This window comes from Fusarium solani (assembly GCF_023522795.1).
Source record: "Fusarium solani strain SB1 chromosome Unknown bctg00000009, whole genome shotgun sequence".
Lineage (NCBI taxonomy): Eukaryota > Fungi > Ascomycota > Sordariomycetes > Hypocreales > Nectriaceae > Fusarium > Fusarium solani.
Window position 1 is genome coordinate 1,521,592 of NW_027072144.1, and position 23,963 is coordinate 1,545,554.

The 23,963-nt window shown below is 51.4% G+C and overlaps 8 protein-coding genes across 8 annotated transcripts; 3 read left to right on the forward strand and 5 right to left on the reverse strand.

Annotated features, from left to right (window-relative positions):
- Positions 1 to 159: 159 nt before the first annotated feature.
- Positions 160 to 1,124, reverse strand: MRS44_013526 (uncharacterized protein; the record flags this gene model as incomplete). Its single annotated transcript, XM_065616996.1, has 3 exons — positions 160 to 394; positions 447 to 837; positions 890 to 1,124. 3 exons carry the CDS (start codon positions 1,122 to 1,124, stop codon positions 160 to 162), a joined length of 861 nt encoding a protein of 286 aa, XP_065473068.1.
- Positions 1,125 to 1,862: 738 nt separating this feature from the next.
- On the forward strand, positions 1,863 to 3,853 carry MRS44_013527 (uncharacterized protein; the record flags this gene model as incomplete). Its single annotated transcript, XM_065616997.1, has 5 exons — positions 1,863 to 1,943; positions 2,003 to 2,860; positions 2,943 to 3,381; positions 3,446 to 3,790; positions 3,840 to 3,853. 5 exons carry the CDS (start codon positions 1,863 to 1,865, stop codon positions 3,851 to 3,853), a joined length of 1,737 nt encoding a protein of 578 aa, XP_065473069.1.
- Positions 3,854 to 4,313: 460 nt separating this feature from the next.
- MRS44_013528 (uncharacterized protein) lies at positions 4,314 to 5,654 on the reverse strand (the record flags this gene model as incomplete). The annotated part of the gene is made up of 2 exons (XM_065616998.1): positions 4,314 to 4,533; positions 4,597 to 5,654. The coding sequence occupies 2 exons, from the start codon at positions 5,652 to 5,654 to the stop codon at positions 4,314 to 4,316; spliced, it is 1,278 nt and encodes a 425-aa protein (XP_065473070.1).
- Positions 5,655 to 9,007: 3,353 nt separating this feature from the next.
- MRS44_013529 (uncharacterized protein) lies at positions 9,008 to 9,792 on the reverse strand (the record flags this gene model as incomplete). The annotated part of the gene is made up of 3 exons (XM_065616999.1): positions 9,008 to 9,022; positions 9,078 to 9,260; positions 9,397 to 9,792. 3 exons carry the CDS (start codon positions 9,790 to 9,792, stop codon positions 9,008 to 9,010), a joined length of 594 nt encoding a protein of 197 aa, XP_065473071.1.
- Positions 9,793 to 11,946: 2,154 nt separating this feature from the next.
- MRS44_013530 (uncharacterized protein) lies at positions 11,947 to 12,380 on the forward strand (the record flags this gene model as incomplete). The annotated part of the gene is made up of 2 exons (XM_065617000.1): positions 11,947 to 12,197; positions 12,257 to 12,380. The coding sequence occupies 2 exons, from the start codon at positions 11,947 to 11,949 to the stop codon at positions 12,378 to 12,380; spliced, it is 375 nt and encodes a 124-aa protein (XP_065473072.1).
- Positions 12,381 to 17,781: 5,401 nt separating this feature from the next.
- On the reverse strand, positions 17,782 to 20,033 carry MRS44_013531 (uncharacterized protein; the record flags this gene model as incomplete). Its single annotated transcript, XM_065617001.1, has 6 exons — positions 17,782 to 17,801; positions 17,855 to 18,133; positions 18,435 to 19,445; positions 19,585 to 19,634; positions 19,687 to 19,785; positions 19,873 to 20,033. The coding sequence occupies 6 exons, from the start codon at positions 20,031 to 20,033 to the stop codon at positions 17,782 to 17,784; spliced, it is 1,620 nt and encodes a 539-aa protein (XP_065473073.1).
- Positions 20,034 to 20,577: 544 nt separating this feature from the next.
- Positions 20,578 to 21,026, forward strand: MRS44_013532 (uncharacterized protein; the record flags this gene model as incomplete). Its single annotated transcript, XM_065617002.1, has 2 exons — positions 20,578 to 20,633; positions 20,690 to 21,026. 2 exons carry the CDS (start codon positions 20,578 to 20,580, stop codon positions 21,024 to 21,026), a joined length of 393 nt encoding a protein of 130 aa, XP_065473074.1.
- Positions 21,027 to 21,178: 152 nt separating this feature from the next.
- Positions 21,179 to 22,236, reverse strand: MRS44_013533 (uncharacterized protein; the record flags this gene model as incomplete). Its single annotated transcript, XM_065617003.1, has 2 exons — positions 21,179 to 21,628; positions 21,679 to 22,236. The coding sequence occupies 2 exons, from the start codon at positions 22,234 to 22,236 to the stop codon at positions 21,179 to 21,181; spliced, it is 1,008 nt and encodes a 335-aa protein (XP_065473075.1).
- Between the last annotated feature and the right edge of the window lie 1,727 nt (positions 22,237 to 23,963).

The following is a 23,963-nucleotide window of genomic DNA, read 5'->3' on the forward strand; positions in this document are numbered from 1 at the left end:
TCATCGCTGTTGAAAGCCTTTCTTTCTTTCTTTCTTTCAGACAAAATCTACCAACCTGCTTTGCAGCCCCTAGCTACTTAAATAATACAGAACTCATCGTAACCGAGTCTCGTTCCCTGCGGAATCGGGTCTTTCCTCGAACGCTGGGCATCAGGTGAATCAAACGCCCTCTACCTGGCTTGATCCATTTCTCGAGGATGCATTGCCGTACTCCCTAATCACCCACCCGATAAATTTATCCCACAGTTGCTCCCACTGACGATAAATGCGGTCGTGTTCGGCGCCATCGAGGCAGGCGTGCCGCAGGCTCCATTGGATAAACTGCTTCCAGCCGAACAGCCCCATATCAGCCTTGCCTACCATGACCTGGTAAAAGTCGTGTGATAGAGTCGACCTAGATACCTGTCAGTAAATTCAGAGACAGAAACTTGCCAGCAGTGGCTTACCGAAATAGCGTCCCGTTATCTGAGCTGATGGTGCAGTGAACGTTGTTGGCCAGCAGTTGATACATCGCATGGCCACTGACACGTGGGGTGAGCCCAAGGATCTCGTTGGAGATGGGACACAGCTCTAGGCAGATGCCTCGTTCCTTCATGAGCTGCATAATGTACGGGTGCTTTGCGAGCGCAAAACCATGGCCGATTCGCTTCGACTTGAGGAGCAGCGCGTCGACCAGGTTACCGTCGGTATCCGAGCCCATGTCCAAGGTCTCGCCGCAGTGAAAGAGGAATGGGATCTCCACGTTCTGATCCGCACACTTCTCCTGGAACGCAATGAGCTCTGGAACAAAGTCCTTGATGGGCCGCCCCTTGGACTCTTCGCCGACGAGGTCGAAGCCTATCCTGGAGTCAGCGTTTCAGCCCTTGCGCGTGGGTATCTATTTGCTCACCCGCGATCCACCGTGGCCACTTCTTCTTGAACGTAAGGCATTCGTCAAGGGCTTCCCTAATTTGATCGGGCCTGAATGACCGGGGCGTGCAGTAAATAACCTTGAGGCCGCCAAAGAACTTGCCTTCGCGCTTCACTTTCGCCTGGAAGCTCTCCACCTCTTTGATGATGAGCTTCATGATGCCCTCATTGTCGATGCGCTCGGAACCGTCATCCTTCCATAGCTGGTTGCTCATCATGAAGTTGGGTCGGATCTCAGCATAGATGATGTTGTCCTCCAGCCAGGGTTCAAAGCCACTCCACGAAAATCCACATATGGATTCACATATGGATCCATATCAAATACACTCCATTCCATCAGACCCTCTTGTGGATTTACTACCACTCCATGCGAGCCGGGCCACATATGGAAATTGTGGAATGCAGTGGATATTCCATAATCTTAGGGAGGTTTACAAATACCACAGAACCCCTAGTTAATAGGTTGAGTCTGAGGTATATGCTAACTAATATGCCAGGTCTAAGACAACGCATGCCTGTCCCCTCAAGCACCTGGAATGCTGTTCAGCTGTTCCCGTGATGCTGCTCGCGACCGTAGCTGCCTGGCTGGCAGAATAAAGAGCTGCACGATCCCGTGCATTAGTGCATGGAGGACGCGTCCCTCAGATAATTCTCATCAATTCGCTGATGCTACTATATCTTCGACTATGTGGACTTTAATTGTCTGATAAAGCCACTGCGTCTGCCTACCTTGGCTTATTTTCGCGACATGGGTGGCCTTTTTTGGTCTGGCTGGCGTCAAATCTTCAGATGCAAATATCGGGTCACGATGGCCGACTATCAGCCCGATTCTCGGCCACCTACTCTCGAGCGCTCTGCGCAAGGGAAATCGACGGCGGCGATCCCAGAACGAACAGAAGAAGACGAATAATGGCTATTTCGCTTGTTCAGAGGATGGACTTTGTCCGAAAGAGATGGCCAAACGCGTTAATGGGTCTACCGGTTTGGATACGACATTCAGAATATCGCAACGAAGGAACGCCGCTGGGTCTGTTGTCTGTGTATCAAACGGAAGGACCCGAGGCCGAAGAATTACAACTACAAGGGCCTACAGAACGCTGAGAGTCACTTGTTCAAGGATCACAACGGCATAGTCGATCCTTCAGGTAAAAGGCAGGCCCTGAAATCTACAGTTGCAACACCCGCCCGCTCAATTGCTACGCTACTGCGATTGAATCCAGAGGTCCCCCGCGATCAAGAAATAACGAACCTACTGATCAAGCGGTTTAATAAAGCCACGTTTCAACAGATGATCGTCAACTGGATCGTCAACACAAATCGATCGTTCACCACCGCGAAGGACCCTGACCTGCGAGCAATCTTCGAATATCTCAACCCCTCTGTTTCCATTACGGAGGCTCACATATCCGATGTAACAGTGCGCGCGATCGCCGAAAGAGAGTTCAACGCGAATAAATTGGCTGTACGAGAGACGCTTCGAAAGAGCCCAGGCCAGATCCATATCCAGTTTGACGGATGGCGATCCGGGAACAGGCATGCTCTTTACGGCGTTACTTGTATATTCAGGAATCTCGACAACAGGCCCCAGAAGTGCGCTCTCGGCCTTCCGGAGCTACTAGACCGCCACACAGGCGAGAACATCGCTGAGCAGATACTCGACATCGTCCGGGAGTTCGAGATTGGGGATAAGCTGGGCTACTTTACGCTGGACAACGCCTCGAATAACAAAACAACAATTGAAGAGCTGGGCCGTGAGCTAGGATTCGACTGGAAAAAGCGCTGGGTTCGCTGCATTGGCCACGTTGTCAATAGAGTGGTGAAACACATGCTATTTGGCCAAGATCCGGACGCGTTCGAGCAACAGATCTACGATGGCCAATTTACGGCGGCGAGGGAACATGAGCAATGGCGCAAAAAGGGCCCAGTGGGCAAATGGCATAACTTCGCCGTGGTAAGCCGATCTTGTTCTTATTTTTACTACATTTTGTTTCCTAACTCTCCTCTTTTCGGGCTTATTTTAACTGGATTTGCAGGAGGTTAACAGATCCGATATCTGGACCGACATCCTTAAAAAAGTCCAGCAGGTCGAATCCCAACTATCCGACGATCCAGCGATCCAAAATCATGGCCCTGTTGGCGTTGTATTAGATAACGCTACCCGTTGGCTTTCACAGCTGGCCATGATCGACCGGGCTCTTGTTTTGCAGCCGTTTTACGACCCTTTTATCCAACGAGCGTTGAGTGAGTGGAACAAAGCGAACCTTACGAAAAGTGGCTCCGTTAGGAAGGGTGCCAGGATGCCGTTCTTTTTGAAGGAAGAGAACCGGATTTCAGGCAGCGACTGGCGTGTGCTCCAGGCGCTCCGCGATATCCTACTAGACTTTCAGCTAGTAGTCAAAGCCTTGGAGGGTGATGGACAGGGGAAACACCAAAAGCAAGCTCAAGAAGATGAGGTTGAGCCTCCATTATCCGGTAAGCCCTGGCTGGATTGAATTAGTCTGTAAATTGGCATGGCTAACCAAGACACGACTTGAAGGTACAAGCTGGGATCTTCTTCACGCGTACGAATATCTTCTCGAGTCCCTCGAATCCGCCAAAAAGATAGCCGTTGGCCTCCCTGACTCCGGGCATCTCGCCGTTAATATTAACCTAGGCTGGATAAAGCTGGATGAGTATTATCAATACCTCAACGATAGCCCCGTGATTTACGGCGCGGCGGCTCTCCATCCTGCTTACCGCTGGGCATTATTCGACGATCTGTGGGGCGACGATGCTAAGCGGCGCACGTGGATTGTAAAAGCCAAGGCAATTATTCAGGATCTGTGGGAATGCGAATATAAAGGCCTATTTTCTGAGGATCAAGACTCTGATTTACCTGCAAGTAAACGTCTTAAATCCTCGAGGAATAAATTTACAGCCTGGCGTAATAGCAAACGAGGGCTAACTCTTCAGAATCAGGCTGTTGACGAGTCTCCCGGGACATCTCCTTCGTCATCATATAGTGGGTTGGATCTCGATGAGTACGATCAGTGGCAACGCAATATCGACGATTCTGACGCCCTCGTTACTGATCCATATGAGTACTGGCACACTAGGCGGCTCAGGTACCCCAAATTGAGTAGGATGGCCCTGGATTTACTGACTGTGGCCCCTATGTCAGCAGAGTGTGAGAGGTTATTTTCAGTGGCCGGGCAGATGGTTACGAGGCTTAGGAATCGGCTAGATGCTTCAACTATCGGCCTGTGCCAGACTTTACGCAGTTGGCTACGTGCAGGATTGATCGGGCAGTTGGATCAGATACTGGCAGAATCTTCGAGGGAATGATGGCGATATGTCAGGGGTTGAGTTATGCAACAGATTTATTCCCTTGCTCGTTATGTGGAAACCCTTTCCACATTGTGGATTCACATCCATAATGGATACATATCCATCCATACCACCGTCGTGATCTTAGTCATCATCCACATCAATTCCATATCCTCAGATGTGTAGTGGAGTGGAGTGGCTTTGAACCCTGCCTCCAGCAAGTCCTCGAGTAATCGCCTTGTGTATGCTTTGTAGGCCGTCTCGTAGTTAAATAATCCCTTCATCATTCTCGTTCGCCCGTTGAACTTTTCCCATGCCCTGGACGGTATCAGTTTTTTCGCTTCCTGGAAACTCACACTGGAAAGGCAGCACAGAACTTACCCGGATGCTGTCTGCAGGTGATTGTGCACCTCTTCTTCGTGGAACATGAGCTTATCCTGTAGCCAGCCATCGGCCGTGGCCTTGTTATAATATTGGCCAAACCGGTCCCTGAACTCTTGAAACCTCATGGTCTGCCCAGGAGTGTATGTAGCGGAGAACAAATCACCCGGACATTCCCTTTCCGGGTTCATGATCTGGAATTGGATCTCGCACCGATCAAAGTTCTCGTAGCCGTTGTCCGGAACGAGGGGCAGATTGCTCATGATGAACATGCGGTCCATGCCCTTGGCGATTCCCAACAGCACGTCAGGCTGCAGGCAAGCATTGAAGTGGATGTGCAAGTGACTGCCCTTGGGCATGCGCTGAGCGACTTTGAATAACTCCGTTCGATCAATAAGCTCCCTGTTGGACAGGAAATGGTCGCCGGCAAACCTAGGGTGAAGTTGACCCCCATAGCCCGTCCTAGGTGGAGCTTTCCCGTAGACATTGGCATCGTCCTGGGCTTTCAGCCTTCGGATGATGGCATCAGCAAGCTGCTCACGCGACGTAGCCTCCTGCTGGCAGCTGTAATCAAAATCCAGCGCCCTCTCACGGAATAAAACCTCTTTGCGCAGTTCGTCATACTCTTCTATAGAGCTGGGACTTGCAGTAGAAAGGTTCACCGCGCTCAAGGGGTTGCCGGGGCTTCGAGCTGCAATATCGGCATCGTAAGCCCCAATGAGACTCTGCGCGGCGGCTTTCTCGCCTTGATCCGGGCCTTCCAAGCAGGGCTGTTTGCTCTCCGCCATCGGGTGGTGTTGTGCTGAACGCTGTGTAGTTGGTTTATCGTAGGTATCTTGTGGAGGTGGATAAAAGAAAACGTTGGTGTGTGATGATGGCAGGTTTGAGCGAAAGCCAAGGCAAGAGTTGCACTGATATATATAGTGAGGGCTCAATCGCATTCTGGCTTGCAGTATGCCTGGGCGGAGTTCGCCAGCTTCGCCTTCCGAAGCGGGTCCCTGGCCATCCGTCTTGTGTGGGTCAGCCCAAGGAAGACCCTCCTTAGTGACTTGCCTCATTGTAGGTTCAGAATACCCAAGGCCCTAATAGCAGGCCAAGCAGCCAAGCTCCGTGCCCACAACACCGTAGAAGAGTCACAAATGCCTAGAGGGGTAGAGTTAAGAGCTGCTGGAATACTTCTTTGATGAACGAGATGTAACATGACGTGTGAGATGCCTATTTTGAGTGCTATTTGATGTTACGGTGTAAGCAAATGGCAGTCAGAAGCCATCTTACCACCGAGTGAAAAGTGCCAAGTTTCCGGACCAAGCTTCTGCTTGTCCTACTGTACGAGGTTAGTCTCAGTGGACGGATGATGGGGGCATGGGAATAGAGGGTCCGTTACTGCGATATCTCTATAGCCTTACGCCTTCGCATATCCAACCAGGTCCGTGGGTTGTCTGTCCGCTTTCCTCAATTATCTTGATCGTCACCTAACACACTTCATGGGCTGCCTCCATGGCCTGGATACCATGATGTTTGAATATGCCTATCTTAGACCATGGTGCCTTGCTCCGGCTCTTTTACGCGTCTGCGTTCTCAAGAGTGACGAGGCCTCGCCGGAAGCATGTGTTCGCACACTCTCGACACATCAAGTCCAAGAGCTACCGCCACCCGACGGCTCCTCACCTGCTCCCACGTTACTAACGCCACTCATGCAGCTAAAATGATACGTGCGGTGCGCTGCTTTGACAACGGGAGGCCAGCTTCAGCGACCAGCCTTCTAAGGCGCGCGCAAAAGGCTGACAGTGGGCAAGACCAACATCGAAAATGAGTTTCCCAGGGACTTTGGCCAAGTTCCGCCGTCGCCAAGGTTGGCCCATGAATCCATGATCGGTCACGCCGTCGGCTACGCTCATAGGCCGAGAAGTCGAAGTTTAGGAAATTTGACATGTGCGGCAAGTTTTAAAAAGGAGTGTGTTAGGGACTATGCGTTCTAGCCATTGGCTCGATAGGGTAGAAAGACACAGCAAGAATTCACATTTGGTCACATGTGAAAATGATAGGAACGGAAGTTAAGAGAGAGAAAGAGAGAGAGAGAGAACTTAAGGCCTATGAAAAAGCAGGAAAGCTGTCTATACAGCAACTGTCTGGGAAAAAAAAAACCAGCTGGTAATGGATGATCAGGCCATTAACGTATGAGTGCCAGCTGGAAAAAACTAAATATGAAGTATTTTGGGCCTTTCAGAGGAGTTCTGTGACTCGTGAAAGGTGATCGTAACCTCGGAGAGCATTGCCCAGTCCGTTGGCTTATGTGCGATCGTAGCCTTTGCCTTTGAGAGCATTGCTCCGAGTCCTGTGGCTCCATCCGAACCAGCAACATCGTTGCTACCCCGTTCTTTCAGCTCGCCTCACTGGCGGCTGCAAGTGGGATCCCACGTGATCGCCGTCTTGGCTTGCGCCTCATCCAGGCATGCCCAGGTCTCGACCTTGTCCACACATCTCGATTGCCGTTGAATGGGTCAGTGACTTGGGTCGGGGCCTCAGTTTTGGGCCATTCAAGGTTCGTGACGCAGCACAAGGTCTTCCAACGCGTTCCTGCTTTTCCTCGCAGGGAAAGTCCTGCAGGAACGCGTTGAGAGTAAAGAGGAAAGAAGATTCGGAGGCAGTGCGGGGGGATGGGGGAGATACTCAAATCACATTCATGACGCCAAGGGGAGACGGAGGGAAAAGGGCCAAAATCGGCCACCAATTTTCTGGCCTAGCGCGACCTTCCGGTCGAGTGCGCAAAACGTCCCAAATGAGCCCAACATTCCCCGTCTTCGGGAGTGGGAGGGAAAAGTGCCAAATCGGCCGCCAATTTTCTGAACGAGCGGACCCGCCATTTGCGTCTTCAATGGAGGTGACCAGAAGAAGTGCTGGGCGTCGGCAAATGACCTTAGCGTCCTTTTTTTGACCGAAATTTTCAGCAGGTCGATGGATACTCGTGGCGGGAAATTTACGTTTTCTCCCGAAGCGCCGACGCGCTACCCGATCGCTCTGGATCTTTTTTGGATGTCTTCCCTGCCACAGGAGGAGCGAACGAGCAGGCACATGGAAGGAATCCAAGCCTGGCGTGCAGCTTGCCGTCAGGGAGAAAAGCATCTGCGACTAGCCGTCGTTGTTTGGAGGGCCTTGCGCGCCTTCCGATACTCCCGATCTGTCTTGGTTCTAAAGGCAGTCGCGACGTCCGGCGAGATGAGCTCTCCTAAAGTCTTTTTGTCCGTGCCCGTTAAGGCCCCGATGGTTTCTCAAAGGCAAAAAGCATGGTCGGGTAGCCAGAAAAATCCCCGTCCGCTAGCAATCCGCTAACAGCTGCGGGGAATAATAAACTTTTCCAGACCTAAATGGAGGCACAAAATGGTAGAGTGCCAACTGTAGGGTAGGTAAAACTCCAAATCACACACAACTACGAGGGGAAGATAGAATGAGGATGAGGCTTGATTGCCCACAATTTCTCCGATATTGATGTAGTGAGATAACTACGAATTCAAGTTCTACTGCGTGAATTTGTCCTACACCATGTGCATACTACCGATCACGCTGCGTCATATCATTTCTTCTGCCTAGTCTCTGCGACGACATCGAGTTTGGATAGTGAAGCCAATTATGGGCGTCATCGAGCACCTCCAAAGAGTGGAGGACTTTTGCTGGCTTCGGCTTTTTTGCCCACGTCTACACACAGGAATGGGGGAGGCGGGTGCTCACTGGATCTGCTAGAGGAAGACCATAGTGCTCTCTTGGCGTGGTTTCCTGGTGGAGCGAGCCAATAGACTGACTACCCTGCGTCCCAACAGCCTATGTCGTAGGGTAGGCATTTGATCTCTAGCCGCCTGCGGTCAGGTCATCATGGCGTTATGTAAACAACCTCAAGTTCACAGACAATACTTGGGTTAGCGAATCGGACGTTGGGCCACCAAAGTCCCAGGTAGGTCAGCCACACGATGTTTGAGGGAAAATATAGTACAGTATGGGGCGGATGAAAAGAAGAAGGAAATAAAGTCAGCAATGGGCTTGGGGCTCGCCGTTTCGGTTCGTCTCTGTTCAGTAGTCTTTTTTGTTTTTATTTATTTTTATTTTACTTAAAAATTTTTATTTGTTTTTTTTTTTTTCCTTTTTAAAGAAGATTTCCCTCCATACTATCTGGATATTATTGGAGAAGCGGCATGCATGATGGTGTTACATAGGCAGCCACCTCAAGGGAAGATGTCTCACGATGATACAAGAATTGTCTGAACAGCGTTATAGACCTGTTGCAGGATCAGCAGATCTAGTATCTTGGCGTCGTCTCTTTAAATATAGAGACGAGGAGGAACGAAGAACAAGAAGGAATCAACAGCAGGAGCCGGCCAACCTTGGCTTCTGGCCATCCTTCCGCAAATAAGTCGTAACCTCAAATAGTGTCAAGCTATCGTCCTTATTAGCTTCAACCGGAGTCAGATTTTGATCTCAAACAAGCTTACAACGCAATTCCAGTCCGGCGTGGGTTGGTTCGAAGGCACGTAAGCCTGACCAGTCCAGCACCGCGTGGAGGGACTGTAGTAGAATACGAGATAAGGAACGCCACGCATGCGCCCGAGCTTGCGGGCTCTGTTCTTAAGAGTGCGACCGCTTTTCGGAGTGAGTTCTGCCTGGCAGGGGAAGCTCTGAAGCCTTCTCAGTATTTGCTCTAGAAAAGATGGATGACAACTAGGTTTTTTTTTTTTTTTTTAAAAAAAAAAAATAATAATAATAATAATAACAACAAATCAAAATAAAGCAAAAATAAAATAAAATATATACCTTGGCATTTGCATGGGGATTGTTTTCAGCAATGGATCTTGTGCCCACCCAAGACTGGCTATTCAAGTCCCAAAAGCGTGCAACGGAGGAAGTTTTCCCATCCCTCCTTCGGTCGATGGCCCTTGACAAAAGGCTCTTACTCGACTTTAGGGCGTAGGCTAGCCGAAGACGGTTCCTCCTTGAGCCAGACTTTCGGGCGTAGACTGGCCGAAGACAGTTCCTCCCCGACTTAGACGGGGATAGCTTATCTTGGTTCTTCCGCAAATCCAAATCGTGCTGGTTGAGGTCTTCAGGCCGCTCCCGAACTGTATGGTTGGTAGGGTCGAAGTCATTGAGACTGGGGGTAGGGCCAAAAGAGGAAGCGTGAAGGTTGTCTGCCTGGTCCTGAGCGTTCATGGTGTCGCGACGTGGGGATTTTCGACAAAACTGCAATGCATGTAAATGATTAAATCGTGGACAAAAGTGGCATTCTGCCTTGATGGACAAGTCGTGATCGGCCGCAGATATACATACTACAAGGGCAGCCGTTTTTTACCACAAGCGCTTCACTTGCCCGGTTTTTTTTTTTTCCTTTCTTTTTTTCCTTTCTTTTTTTCCTTCTCGTGGGACAACACGACCAAAATCTACCATAATGGGCGTGCAATGGATCCCATTGATGAAGCGCGCACATCCTTACCGAAACCAGCAAGGGCGGTGGGCTTTGTTGTCACCTAGACCCCTGCAGTGCGCAGGGATGGGGATGCATTACATTACGGCCGAAATGGTGCGTGCGACGTTCTGGTTTGGCTACATGAGGTCAATTTCAGCCACCGTCCATCGAGCCGCGCCAAGACTGACAGCAGGCGGGACAAACATCCGACAGTGAGCTTTCCAGGAATGTTAACCACGTTCGATACGTGCATGATCGGACACCCTAGTAGGCCGATAAGCCAAAATTGGTCGGTTTGAGGGCGCAGTAGGTTTTACAGACTTGACAAGTTTTACAACGGCTTCTGGATTGCAGGTTTCTCGCAATTGGCTCATTTGGCATTTTGGCTGGTTTAAGCGTGGATAAACCAGCTGAAAGATGCACTGCTGGATGAGCTATGTGAAGAACTCATTCGGCTGTTGCATTCCACGCTTAGGAAGCCCTTCCCCTACAAACGACCCATCCGCATCATTGACTCGGACGTCTAGCGTCTCTGGCCATGCTGTGAACCATGTCGTCTTCCACTGTGAACGGGATCTGGAACCGTCCGGAGATGCGAATTCAGCCACGGAAGCCCAGCCCTGCGCTTCGCGCTAGAATTTGGCCATTTGCGTTCAGCCCCTCCAACTCCACAACTCCGTCACGCACAGAGCGCCCTTTTCAACCGCTCAATGACCTATAGGGGCTTCATTTGAGAGGATCAGACTCGTAGCGCCGCGTGGTTTGGGCAGTTTCAGGGCTTGCATTTTGGTATCGTACATTTTTGACCCCGCGGTCAAGCCACTGGAACGTCTGGGGAAATTTTCCGCCATGGGAGCAAGTAACATGACGGCGCGATCATGCAGGTATTACATGCAGCTATGGCGTGCGGAACATGTCGTGCAGGTACTACGTATGGATATGCAGGAATGACTACTGAATTGGACCCTTGCAGAGCCCGCACGGATCAGCGGGGCGGTATGTCACTCAACGGTCCCGAAACATCTGCGGCAAAGATCCGTTCCTGTATCCGTAAACGAGTAAGTGAGGAAACGACTGAGCGAGGAAACGAGTCGTACCCGATCCCTTTTTCGGCGCTTTGACAAAGGGTGATTACTTTCTTCAGTGGGGAAACAAGAGGCAATTTCCGTGCCCTTTGCCCTCTGTCCCTCCGATCGGCCTCGTATCTAGGTGACCTATCAACTTCAATATTATCGGGCCATCTGCATCGATTTGTCATTTCGTAGCCACATTTAACATTATTGCAGCTGATTCCCGACGTGATGATCAGGCCCGCTTGTCGCACTCGAAGTGGCTCTAGCTTCTATTGGATCCACTCTAATTTCAGCACCTCTCCACTCGGGGCGCACCAGACGAGCCCCGCGGCAGGACCATCAATTGGCCTCTTTTCAACGTGGCAATCATCGGCCGGCGCGCAACGGACGGCCGGCCTGGCACTGACTAGTACCCGCCCCGGCTGCCCCGGGAACAGTAGTGGCCGTTTCTTGCCTTTTGGATCTGAGCAACAGAGATGAGCAGGTAATGGAATGATGCATGGGCAGAATATCAGGCAGTTGATGGACAAAAGGCTCGCACCTTGTTTTACCCACAATGGCAGGTTCCGCGCCGATGTACGAGTCACAATCTGCTCCTTTTGAGTGGTATGTAGAACACTACGAGACAAACAGCTGTTCGAGCCTGCCAAGAACCATTTCCCATCGGGCTGGACCTCGGCGGTTACCCCTTGTTGCACCTGTTGGTCGCTGCCATCGTTAGCGTTTCAGGCGAGCACCTTTGATGATCGAAGAATTTCACCCGCAGTTTCTCATGTCCGCTCTCTCTAATCATCGTTTTCATTCCCAATTTCCACTGCGCGTCTCATCATGAAATATCCTCCGCGAAGACATCGCCATAGGGCCCATGTCTCTCGTGCGCAACCATACACCACGACCCAGTATCGGATAGCCCGGAGGCTATGCAGACCCAACGTTTGGTCTCGTCACCGACAGCACCGACAGTTTGCGGGCCCACCCCAGTCGACTCTTCTGAGGCAAAGGACAGTTGCCCGGCTTGATCCGCAGTCTCCAGCTTACCAGCCAGCAGGAGACGAAGGTCCCGGCTATCAAGATGAAAGGTTCGTGTTATACCAGCATAGAGAGCCTCTCTGATATGCACGAGCTGAACAAATCGTAGAGGCAACTATGGCGACGGTTTTGTCGGCGACTACGGCGAGGAGAATGCGTGTCAGAATCATCCGGAGCTGGAGCAGCGCATGAACCAGATTATTGAGATTGCCAGGGTACAAAGCAAACAGTGATTCTCCCAACAAAAAAAAAACCCTTCCCCTCTAGATTGGCCTTAGCTTCACTTTGACGTATCGTGCGCTGACACTTCATGTCTTTAGAATTCATGACATAGACAAAACGTCAGTATTTGGATAGGTCGAGTGATCTCGCTTTCTTGCCTCTATATGCTAACCATTTTACCGGGCAGAACGAGGGAATTGGTTCAGCAGTACGTAGTAGTCTTCGGCTCCTTCCTCCCCCTTCCCCGGGTCGCCGCTCCTGCTGACGTTTGAGTTGGATAGAATGAGGGAAGTAGCACAGCAGTAAGTATCGACCTTGAACTTCTGCTTTGCCTTTTTTCTGACATGGTTGCCTGCAGGGTTTCGACAATGCGCGAGGAGTGAGTGATATCTTTCATCTCAAAGGGAATATATTGAGACGCTGAACGTTTGTAGAGCACGAGAACTGCCGAATAATTTAGTTGAGAACATCTTGCTGCCCCTTTTTCAGACGGCCGAGACTCTATTGCAAGGAGAACAAGACCAAGTGCGTCACTCCGTGACGGGAGAACATGCAACAATGGACCCTGTCGAGATGTCCATTAAAGGCAACGAACCTCGTTGCTAAAGACCATATGAGAGTCAGATATCATGATGGTGTGGCCAACAGAGGGTTTCTCTCTTTTTTTTTTTTTTTTGCGTTTTTTGTTCATGTAGTCGAGGAATCGATATCGATGTCTCGTGTCGTGTCGGTGGCACGTTCTAAGACAAGGACCTCCAAGTGACGTAGCCTATCCAGGGTAGGATACCCTATTTCATCGAGTAGATTCGTGGTAGGGTTACCTCGGTGCCTCGCGGTTTCAGAGTGGGCTCTCTCCACTTCCTAGGATGGGGTAAGCATCAGTTCAAATGGAGCTACAGATAAAGGGAAATAGGTGTTTTGGTGGCGATGTCTGGATGCTTGAATTGTCTTTTCCTTCTTTGCCTCCATTTTTTGATCACTCATTACGTGGAACATCAAATGAGTTTACCTAGGCGTCGACTTGGTTTTGTTTGGGCTGTCACTGCTTCACTAAAACCAGAAACGACTTTAGGAGAGTAGACTTTTGAAGATTTAATGGTATGAAGAAGGATGGCCCTCGTCTTCCGAGGCATGGCATTGATCGTGTGCAGGCCAAGATGTCTTAGCACCTTGATTGATTGACCGTCCCTCTTCATCTCCTGGCACTTCAGCAACAAGAATTCGACCAACCAGTATTTGACGTGATTGCGAGAAGGGCTACTGATGCGGATGAAGATGATGCCACCCCTGGTATATCGCAACGGTATATTCAATACAGCTAGTAGTTTCCTATCAAGCCCCGATCCTTCTTCCAGTAGACCCCAGGGCCCTTGCCTGAGAGCCCAGAAAAGTCGCCCCAGAACTCCCATCACTTCTTCCGCTGAAGCTATCTAATACTACAGGTTGGAGCGGGCTCTCCGCCGGGTTCTGTGCGTGAACTATGTACGTGTATGCCTTCCTCGGTAGCCCGGGTCTCATTAGGCCAAGGAAAAACTTTCCAATCGCTAAGGATTCAGACGAGGCAGTGCGTAGCAAAGGCGAGTGTCTTTTGCTGCGCTGGCTCTGTGATCGGAGGCTTCCGGCATGCTATGTGTCTCGCCAAGCCGGCCCGTCGTAGGCCACCGGTGACAGCATCGACCGAGCAGTCCCAACCTCGTTCCTGTGATAACCGCCAGTAAGCCATCCGCCAACCTCTCTTAGTCTCTTAGAGGCAAATACGAACTTGATTGATTCTTCCACTTGGGCCTCCATAGGTAGGGGAGGGCGGCCAGAGGGATGGTGGGGTGTATCATGGATTGTAGTAGGTACGCGTTGAACTTGCCATAGCTGAAGGCAAAGATGTGTAGCTATCTGCTGATCGTTCCACCCGACTGATCGAAGCACATGAATCGATACATTGCGTTTTGTCTTTGACGCACGTTGGAGATCCCGCCGCGAGGCGGTCCTTGGAGGGGTGCCTGTGAGCTGCTGAAGGAGCTGGTGACGGAGCTCCCGGTGTTGCTGAGAAAGCTGCCCTTGGAGCCGCAAAAAAAGCTGCTCTTGCTGTTGCAAGATAAGCTGTTGTTGCTCTTGAAGCTGCTGCAGCTGCAGCTCGAGATCCTGCGTGGAAGCCATAGGCGAAACGTTGTCAAAGGAGGGCTCAAGCTGCGTTGTGTAGGTGTTAGGTTGAGATACCTCAAGAACGCGAACAACGATATAGGCTCCCTCAAGTAGGTTCAGGTTCAGGTTCAGGTTCTATTCCTACTCGGTTTTAGCCGCCATTTCCCAGCAGCCATCGCTCCCTCAAGTAGCATCCAAAAGTGATTCGCTCTTGCGCAAGGACGTTTCATCACGTGATAAGCTGCTTTCAACCTGCCCGCTCGCTCTCTCAGTCGATCCTCTTGTGGTAGGGAAAGCGTCGAAAATTGATGCCAGGGTGTTGGGATGGCGTGCATGTGCTTCGGGGAGAAAACGTAAATTTCCGCCGTGAGTATCCACTCGCCCGCTGCTGAAAATTTTGGTCAAAACACGGACAAATGCGGTGCTGAAGTCATTTGCCGACGTCGAGCGCTTCTTCCGGCCACCCCCATTGAAGACGCTAATGGTGGGTCCGCTCGTTCAGAAAATTGGCGGCCGACTTGGCGCTTTTTCCTCCCACTCCCGAAGACGGGGAATGTTGGGCTCATTTGGGATGTTTGGGACGTTTGGGACGTTTGGGACGTTTGGCGCGTTTGGGACGTTCTGCGCACTCGGCCAGAAGATCGCGCTAGGCCAGAAAATTGGCGGCCGATTTGGCCCTTTTCCCTCCGTCTCCTCTTGGCGTCATGAATGTAATTAAATATCTCCCCCACTCCCCCGTACTGCCTCCGAATCTTCTTTCCTCTTTCTCTCAACGCGTTCCTGCAGAACTTTCCCTGCGGGGTAAAGCAGGAACGCGTTGGAAGGCTTTGTCCGGCATCACGAACCTCGAATGGCCCAAAACTGAGGCACGCCCCAAGTCACTGACCCATTCAATGGCAATCGAGATGTGTGGACAAGGTCGAGACCTAGGCATGCCTGGGTGGACGAAGCGGGAGCGGGTGAGGCGCAAGCCAAGGCCGCAATGACGCGAGGTCCCACGCAGCCGCCAATGAGGCGAGCTGGAAGAACAACGGGGCAGCAACATGGTTGCTGGTTCGGAGAGTCACAGGGCTCGGAGCAATGCTCTCAAGCCGTAGGGGACTGGGCCTCGCCCTCCGAGGCTGGTACAACATTTACGTATAACAGGAGGGGACTGGGCCTCGCCCTCCGAGGCTGATACAACACTTTCGTACAACAGGAGGGGACTGGGCATAGCCCTCCGAGGCTGGTACAACGTACAACAGGAGGGGACTGGGCATCGCCCTCCGAGGCTGGTACAACACTTTCGTACAACAGTAGGGGACTGGGCATCGCCCTCCGAGGCTGGTACGACATTTACGTATAACAGGAGGGGACTGGGCATCGCCCTCCGAGGCTGGTACGACATTTTAGTATAACAGGAGGGGACTGGGCATAGCCCTCCGAGGCTGATACAACGTACAACAGGAGGGGACTGGGCATCGCCCTCCGAGGCTGGTACAACATTTACGTATAACAGGAGGGGACTGGGCATAGCCCTCCGAGGCTGATACAACGTACAACAGGAGGGGACTGGGCATCGCCCTCCGAGGCTGGTACGACATTTACGTATAACAGGAGGGGACTGGGCATAGCCCTCCGAGGCTGATACAACGTACAACAGGAGGGGACTGGGCATCGCCCTCCGAGGCTGATACAACGTACAACAGGAGGGGACTGGGCATCGCCCTCCGAGGCTGGTACAACACTTTCGTACAACAGTAGGGGACTGGGCATCGCCCTCCGAGGCTGATACAACGTACAACAGGAGGGGACTGGGCATCGCCCTCCGAGGCTGGTACGACATTTTAGTATAACAGGAGGGGACTGGGCATCGCCCTCCGAGGCTGGTACTATATTTCGCCGTAGGGGACTGGGCCTCGCCCTCCGAGGCTGGTACAACAGTAGGGGACTGGGCATAGCCCTCCGAGGCTGGTACAACATTTACGTATAACAGGAGGGGACTGGGCATAGCCCTCCGAGGCTGGTACGACATTTTAGTATAACAGGAGGGGACTGGGCATCGCCCTCCGAGGCTGGTACAACATTTACGTATAACAGGAGGGGACTGGGCATCGCCCTCCGAGGCTGGTACAACACTTTCGTATAACAGGAGGGGACTGGGCGTAGCCCTCCGAGGCTGATACAACGTACAACAGGAGGGGACTGGGCATCGCCCTCCGAGGCTGGTACAACATTTTCGTACAACAGTAGGGGACTGGGCATCGCCCTCCGAGGCTGGTACTACATTTACGCCGTAGGGGACCGGGCATCGCCCTCCGAGGCTACTGTTTTTTTTTCTCTTGCCTAATAAACGAGGCTAAGAGTTTTTTTTTTTTTTTTTGTTTTACATTTTCTAGCATTTCCATATGCCACTGAACGTGAATTCTCGTCGTGTATGTCCATCTAACTGGCCAAAGAAGCCAGACTAACCAGCACGAACCGATCGTGTGAACATGTAATGCGTAAGCTTCTGTAAATAATGTCATACGTGCAAAATTAGATATGCCCTCCAGCGGTCCAATGTTCGCTCTTCGGCCTACTGTACAACTCATTGTAGACTTACAGGACCGGCACTGACATCGACGGAATCCGGCCAATGTTCTTAGACGATGGTTAAATTAGAATCGAATGAAATATTGCCCTTTAGCATATCTGCGTGTTATTATATCTTCTTCTCTAGTGCTGCTAACTCTGCTAGTTTGACATCATCGCTGCTCTCTCCATAAGCTGACATCATATCAGGAGAACGTTTTATCCGGATATCAGGGTTATTTTATCATATCAAATATCATATCAGGATAGGCAAGTCTGGATGAGGCCAAAAGCTTCACTCGGTCCTTCTGGGGCGGTGTATATTGGACATCAGCGAACGGTGTATCTTCCTCTCAGACGACCGACAAAAACGGCCCTCCGTCTACTTGTCTAGAAAAGCCGCCGTGCTGGAACGGCGATTCGCGACTCCCCCAACCAGTTCGCCTCGATAAGCTCCCACCGTCCTCTCTCTGCAAAAAAAAAAAAAAAAAAAGATATATAAGATCGGTTGCTCTAAGCCCTGTGCCAGACAATTGGTTCCGCAGGGATCATTGGTGACACCAGTCGATTGATGAGAATTATCTATAGAACAAAAGAAACCGAACAGCCATGTGTTCGGGCATAGCTATATAAGTTCATTTCGTTAGGATTATGCGACAGGCCAGATGTGAAACCGGATAGTAAAGCTACATCCGGTCACACGGATGTTATGCGACACCCTCAGACGAATCCATTGATTCCTGGATGAGATCGGTAATTTGGTTGATATAGGCCCTCGGACGAGTTCACTTACTCTTGGATGGGATCGATTGATCTAAGCCCTCAGACAAGTTCCTTGACTCCTGGACGGTATTACTGAGGCAAAGGAGATCCGAAAGCATTCGGGGAGGATTGGAAGGGTATTGAAGCACAGCCAGTACGCTGGAGGCCGAAAAGGACAAAATCGTTGTCCAACCTCCGGGGTGGACCCACCACTCGCGTCTTGGCAGGCGGACGTCGGCAAATGACTTCTTCATCTGCGCTTGTTTGATGTCCTTATCAAGTTTGGTAAGAAGATCGCTAATTGGTGAGGCTAGCACGAGTTAGACAGCCCTAGGAAATCATGATGCTTCCGGGCTGGCTCTTACAACATGAACGCCGAAATCACAAGCGGGGTTGGAGACGTCACCGTGCCGTCGTTTCTGATATTGATATGGTGTGCTAGATCTAGATCTAGTTCTAAGCGTGGATATTGTCCGCCACTTTGCGTGTATTATTGATGACTCAGCGTTTGCCTTTCTACCCAGCTTTCCCAAGAGCATTGCATTTCGAATCTCGACATCCCGTCCTACATAGTGATTGGCTCGCCGATCAGGACGCCCCTTCCTCCATACCGGAAGCGATGTTTCTGTACCTCGAGTTTGGATAGTGAAGCCAGTTGTCGGTGTTGTCAAGCACCTCTAGCGATTGGAAGCTCGTCTCGAGGAGCGATGCCGATCCGCTCTTGTCGGCGGAAGCCTCCCAGAACATGGCCCCACCCAAGCCCAGTTGCTTCAGATAGGCGACTTTCTGCTGCACAGCCTCCGGCGGATCAAAGGATATGAGCTCGCGTGTAGTGGCATCGTAGCTGTAATGCGCATGGGCCGCGGGGTCGAAGCCCGGCACAGCCCCGTCCTTGGGCAGGGCGCTGTAGTCCCAGACGCCCTTCTCCCAGCTGCCGAAGCCCACATCGACGAATGGTTCACCGAGTCCTGCAGTTCCCTGGAACGAACGACCGTAGATGGGCATCCCGAGAACGAGTTTCTCAGCCGGTACACCAGCGTCAAGATAAGCTCTGACGGCGCCATCGGTGTTGAAGGGGGTGGCATCGGGTTCTTCGTCGTTCGCGTAGAGGTTGGCGTTATGACCGGTGTGGGTGCTCCACGATCCGGCGTAGTCGTAGGCCATCAGGTTGATGTAGTCAAGGATTTGGGCAAGGTCGGCCAAGTGGAGCTTGCTGTAGTGCTCAAATCCCGCTGGGGCGGCTATGGAAAGCTGGAAGCGATGGCCCGAGGCAAACTCGGCTGCATACGAGTCCAGCTCGTCTCGTACGGCCTTCAAGAGGAGGACCATGTTGGTGGCATCATCCTCGTTGGCTGGGTATTCCCAATCGATGTCGACGCCGTCGAAACCCCAGTCCTTCATTAGGGTGACTGCAGACTTGGCAAAGGTGGCTCTCGTGGTGGTGCTGCCTGCGACCGCGGCAAAATTCGTGGACCAGGTCCAGCCGCCGATGGAGAGCATGACCTTGAGCTTTCGATTGGCTTTCTTGAGGAGATAGAGCTGCTTGATGCATCCGTAGGCATTATCGTTGCCTTCGGCCCAAGCTTGAGCAGCGCGGAGGGGACATGTAAGCGAAAAGGGAACTTTTTCCTTTGTGATAGACGTGGAAAAACGAAAGTGAAAATAAATTTGACGAAAGAGATAGTGAGACATTGGAAGACAGCAAAAGGGGGCAAGCCGGGAAGAAGAAGGGGGAGACAGGGAAAAGGGAGGATTACTTACAATCGCCTGCGTAATGCTTCTCGAGATCGGCGTAGGTATCTTCTGTATAGCTTTGACAGAATAGCAATTAGCAATCCACACACCTCACCGATAAGCACATACACTGTCCCATCCACTTGAACATTCATAAAGGCATAGAGAATGTGCGTCAGACGCGAGACCGGGAGGTCTTGAGGGTGATAATCCCTCTGGTAGATGCCCCTGTGATGGGTAGTTTGTTAGCCTCGCTTCCGTCCCTCTCGCTCCCATGTCCCCCCTAAACGTGACGCCCAAGTCTGCATAACCTACCAGTTGACAAAATAGACCATGTTGACGTAGCTGGTGCCACGTTTCAGAGGCTCGAGCTGATGTCGCTGCAAGACATCGGGCTCTGCCAGACTCAACACGCTTTGGAGCGTGATCAGCGACGAGATCAGCAACGAGATCAGCTTGAAGCGGGTGAGGAACATAACTGTGATCGGAAAATGAGGTGGAGGCTGCTGTGAGATGCTCGGTCGTCTGCAAACTAAAAAGCTGCGGTCCTGCAATTGTATATGGGTATTTAGCTGAGAAGAAGGAACCGCGCGGCTGGGCAGCCTCCAAAAGCTATAGATCTAGATCGTCTTGGGAAATTGGCTGAGGATAGGCCAGCCCATTTAGGACGGTTGCCAATCCCAAAGACACCTGCCACTCGCCATGTTCGCCCCGGAATCTTCATTTTTGGACGTACATTATTACGCGACATCTGTTTTCTTCTAGCATCTAAGGCATCTGAGGGCTGTCGTGTTAAGCCTTTCGAGTTCACCTGCCCGTCAAAAGGGCATTTTTGTCGCATGAGTTCCAGCAGTCTCCACCACGCAGACGCAGGGTGGGGCGTAGAAGACGAGAACATCGGAGGCTACCCGGTACAGCATGATATCAGCTACCGACTCGCCAGTTTGTATTTCACTATCATGCCCAGCAATCATCTAAATCCTGCTATTGTGTGGTGCTGTAGAAGCATTGGCATAGAGCATGGTTCCAGCCTCACCAGGCAGGTCGGACAGTGCAATGCATAAGCCGCAAGCCCTGTATGTTCCGGGAGCCAGAGGCGGGATGATATGCACGATAACCTAACATGAAATAGTGTCGATGTTGGCGGTGTTTCGAGGACGGGCCTCTTGCACGGCATGGTCAAGGCTTCGAGGGTTCAGCGGGCTCCCGTTGATGGAGAAGTAACGGGAGATGGGATCACTGGAGTCGTAGGTGCGCCACCTGACATTTGTAGCTGCTCTCTGGCGCCAAAGTTGGCAAGGTTTTTCCTTGACCCAAGGCGCTACGACGAGGATCACGGTGTAGGCGCCCTGCATGGAGTTGTGCTGAACATTTGGTTGGACGCGCAGCGGACGGGGGAGACACAGCTTGCCTCTGATAATGTCCCAACGACAGCAGAGAGAAAGGAAGAGGGCGAACTCGATATCTAAACTACATCTTGCCGTGCCTTAGACCTCTAAAGTTTAGCTTGCAGGAGATAAATATCGAATACATTTATCAACGAGGACGAAGGGTTCTATTCTATTCGTTCGCCTGGGAACTCTTCCAGTCTGCCGTATGTCCATGCTCTTATCCTGAGCCGCTATTCACCGGCCTCTATTGAAGGTTGGGACTCCGTCGCCATCTCGGACCTGAGATGGTCCGCCACCTGTTGCGAATTAGACGAGGTACTGAGACGGCATAGAGAGAAGCGTACAATGGCATCCAAGCTTGGAACATCCTGGCTTTCCGGAATGTGCATTGCACAGACCCATTTGTGGCGGATGGGATTCCTGTAGACTAGGACACAGGCGGTATGACCGTATACTCCGAATTCAACGCTCTTTTTCGTAAGCGTGCGGCCCCTCTTTCTGATAATGGCCTTTTGTCTGTCATCATGCTGGTATAAGCTCTCGGTTACGGCAAGGGGTGGCTCGGTTGAGGTCAGAAAAGCAGGTCTCGGAATCTCGGGTTCGGGCTCCCGTTTCACTACCGTCAGACAGCGCCTTTTGTCTCTGGTAATGCCGATGTTGGCGTCCTGCTTTCTTTTGACCTACACAAAGTCAGTCACATAATTCCTAGAATCGATCGTAAAATCCCTACCGCGCCAGACTTTGCCACGGACGAGTCAGCCGATGGCAACGGCATCGGACGAAGCCTGCCAGCGTGTCTTGTATGGTAGCCTTTGGGCTGCAAAACTAACTCCTCGGCTGCTGCATCCGGCTGGTCTGGAGGGGAAAGCTTGTTGAAGTCGCCAGAGAGGCGAGCGATATGCCCTTGGTCTCCATTGGGAGAAAACAGTTCTGAAGCCAATCTCTGCATCGTTGAAAGGCTGAATAGGTTGATCAGATCCCCAATAATCTTTCCCACGAGTACCTCCATTCCGTGATCGTAGGCTTCTTGCTTCTGCGCCCTTGTGGCAGCGTGATTGAGCTCTAGTTCCTTGATTTGTCGGCCATCCGAAAGTAGTGCCAGCTGAACTAGCGATATATCATCTTGAGAAGGGTCGAGAGCAAACTGTTCTAATCTTCTCCTCGAACGATCGCGAAGAATGGCCAACTCGTCGTGAAACGCAGCATCGGGCTCCTGAATCCCTTTGAGATCTTGATCCCAGCTGGAGATTGAATCCTGCAACCTGACGGCACGACTCGAGCAGGCCATGACGTTCGGATGATGGGCTTCAGGGAAGGGAGTGGCCTCGAGCATCGCCCTGTATCAGACTAGGTTGATCGGGCGTTTTTTTTTCTTTTTCTTTTTAGGTTCCCGAGCGCCGCCGAAAATTCACAAGTTGTGGCGCGGTATTTTACTTATTTGCATGAGAAGTCAGGGCCTACTTGGACGGTCTGCTTTATAAATAAAGCCAAAAATAGACGCGCCGGACGACTTGGTCCATTTTCGGCTAGGGATCAAGGTGCTGGAGAACGTGGAGACGATGGGCCCTTGCAGATAGATGCGCTTGGTATGATGGCGTAAGATACTGTAACAACACGACAAGTTACGAAAATGACAACTGCAGCCCCCCTTCTGTTTATGCATTTGAGGATATTACATTAAACTATACACCCGTGCGAGGCGAGAGTTTTATGGCCTTTCTGTCACATTCTCTAGGCCAGTCCTCACACTGCCGACTAGTCAATACTGGCCGACCATTGTCTTTGTTTCGAATGCAAAAAAAAAAAATCCCATGGTGCATTATCAGATACGACGGTACCATGAGCAGTGGTACACTACTGTCCGCGGCCGTCCTCCCTCATTGAGGCGCCCGGAATGGCTGCGAGGCATTCAATAAGACGCCTCGGGTTATGCATAGTGAATGAGTGAGAAACCTGTCGACGAGCTCCGAAGCGTCGGATCGTGCAAGGAGGGCTCGCTGCATCGTGGTGTAAGAAGCTTCACTCGGGGCGCATCCCTGCGGCTGTAGAAAACCCTCACTGTCTGGCTTGGTGGATCTCCCCTCAAAAGCAGCCCAACATGACCAAACTTGCCATCCTGCGAGCCAGGGGCAGGCTCATCCGCCAATTCTGCAAGGGCCCGTGCGATTTGTGAAACTTCGCGACGATCCAAGTGTCCTACGCCCTCGATGGGGCACGGAGGAATGATGACGGTGATTGTTTCGAGGTAGCGGAAATTTGAAAGAGCGGCAAAAATCTCCATCAAGTTTACATTCGGCAGGACAAGAAAAGCAACATGCTGTATACGGGATATCATGCCCCCATGAGGATGGAGTCCCCTTGCTGGTTTCACATAAGAGTGTGGAATGCCCTGCAGCAGGCATATTGTGCGCTGGAGGCACAAATTGACGGGAAAGTACTCCGAGAAGTAACAGCTGATCATGGTCCACTCAACAGACGCTTCTTTACATGCTAGAGCCACTGTAGATGCTCCAGGTTGCTGGACAACCTCGCACCTTGGAGGGGGACTGTTGTCTGCTTGGCTTGCATCGTCTGCCGTGATAGATATCACCGACACATCTGCTTCCCACAGAGCTATCCGCCATATTCGGCATCTTATTTCAGGCGGTAAGAAAGGAAACTTGTGGAAGACCGTTGTGCTGGACACGAGCTTCGGTCCCACCTTTGAGGCCTCACCAGTTTTCATTATTGCCACTTGATGTTCGTTAGTGCGTGGCCGGTGGTCGGATACAAGGCTGGTATAGTGAATCTGGTTTATGGGACGGAGGGAGTGTTACTGGCTGTGACGAAGAAAGGCTGAGAAGATTTCTGGGTCCTATTTGTGCACGGATCAAGAGGTGCACCTAGGTGAGACTTTGGAGTTTATAGCTGTGAAGCATAGGTTTGATGGGAAAGCTGATGGTTATAGCATCAATTCGGATTATGGCGGCTGCTGCTTAGTAAGATATTGGCCTCAAATACATGATCCGTAGACGG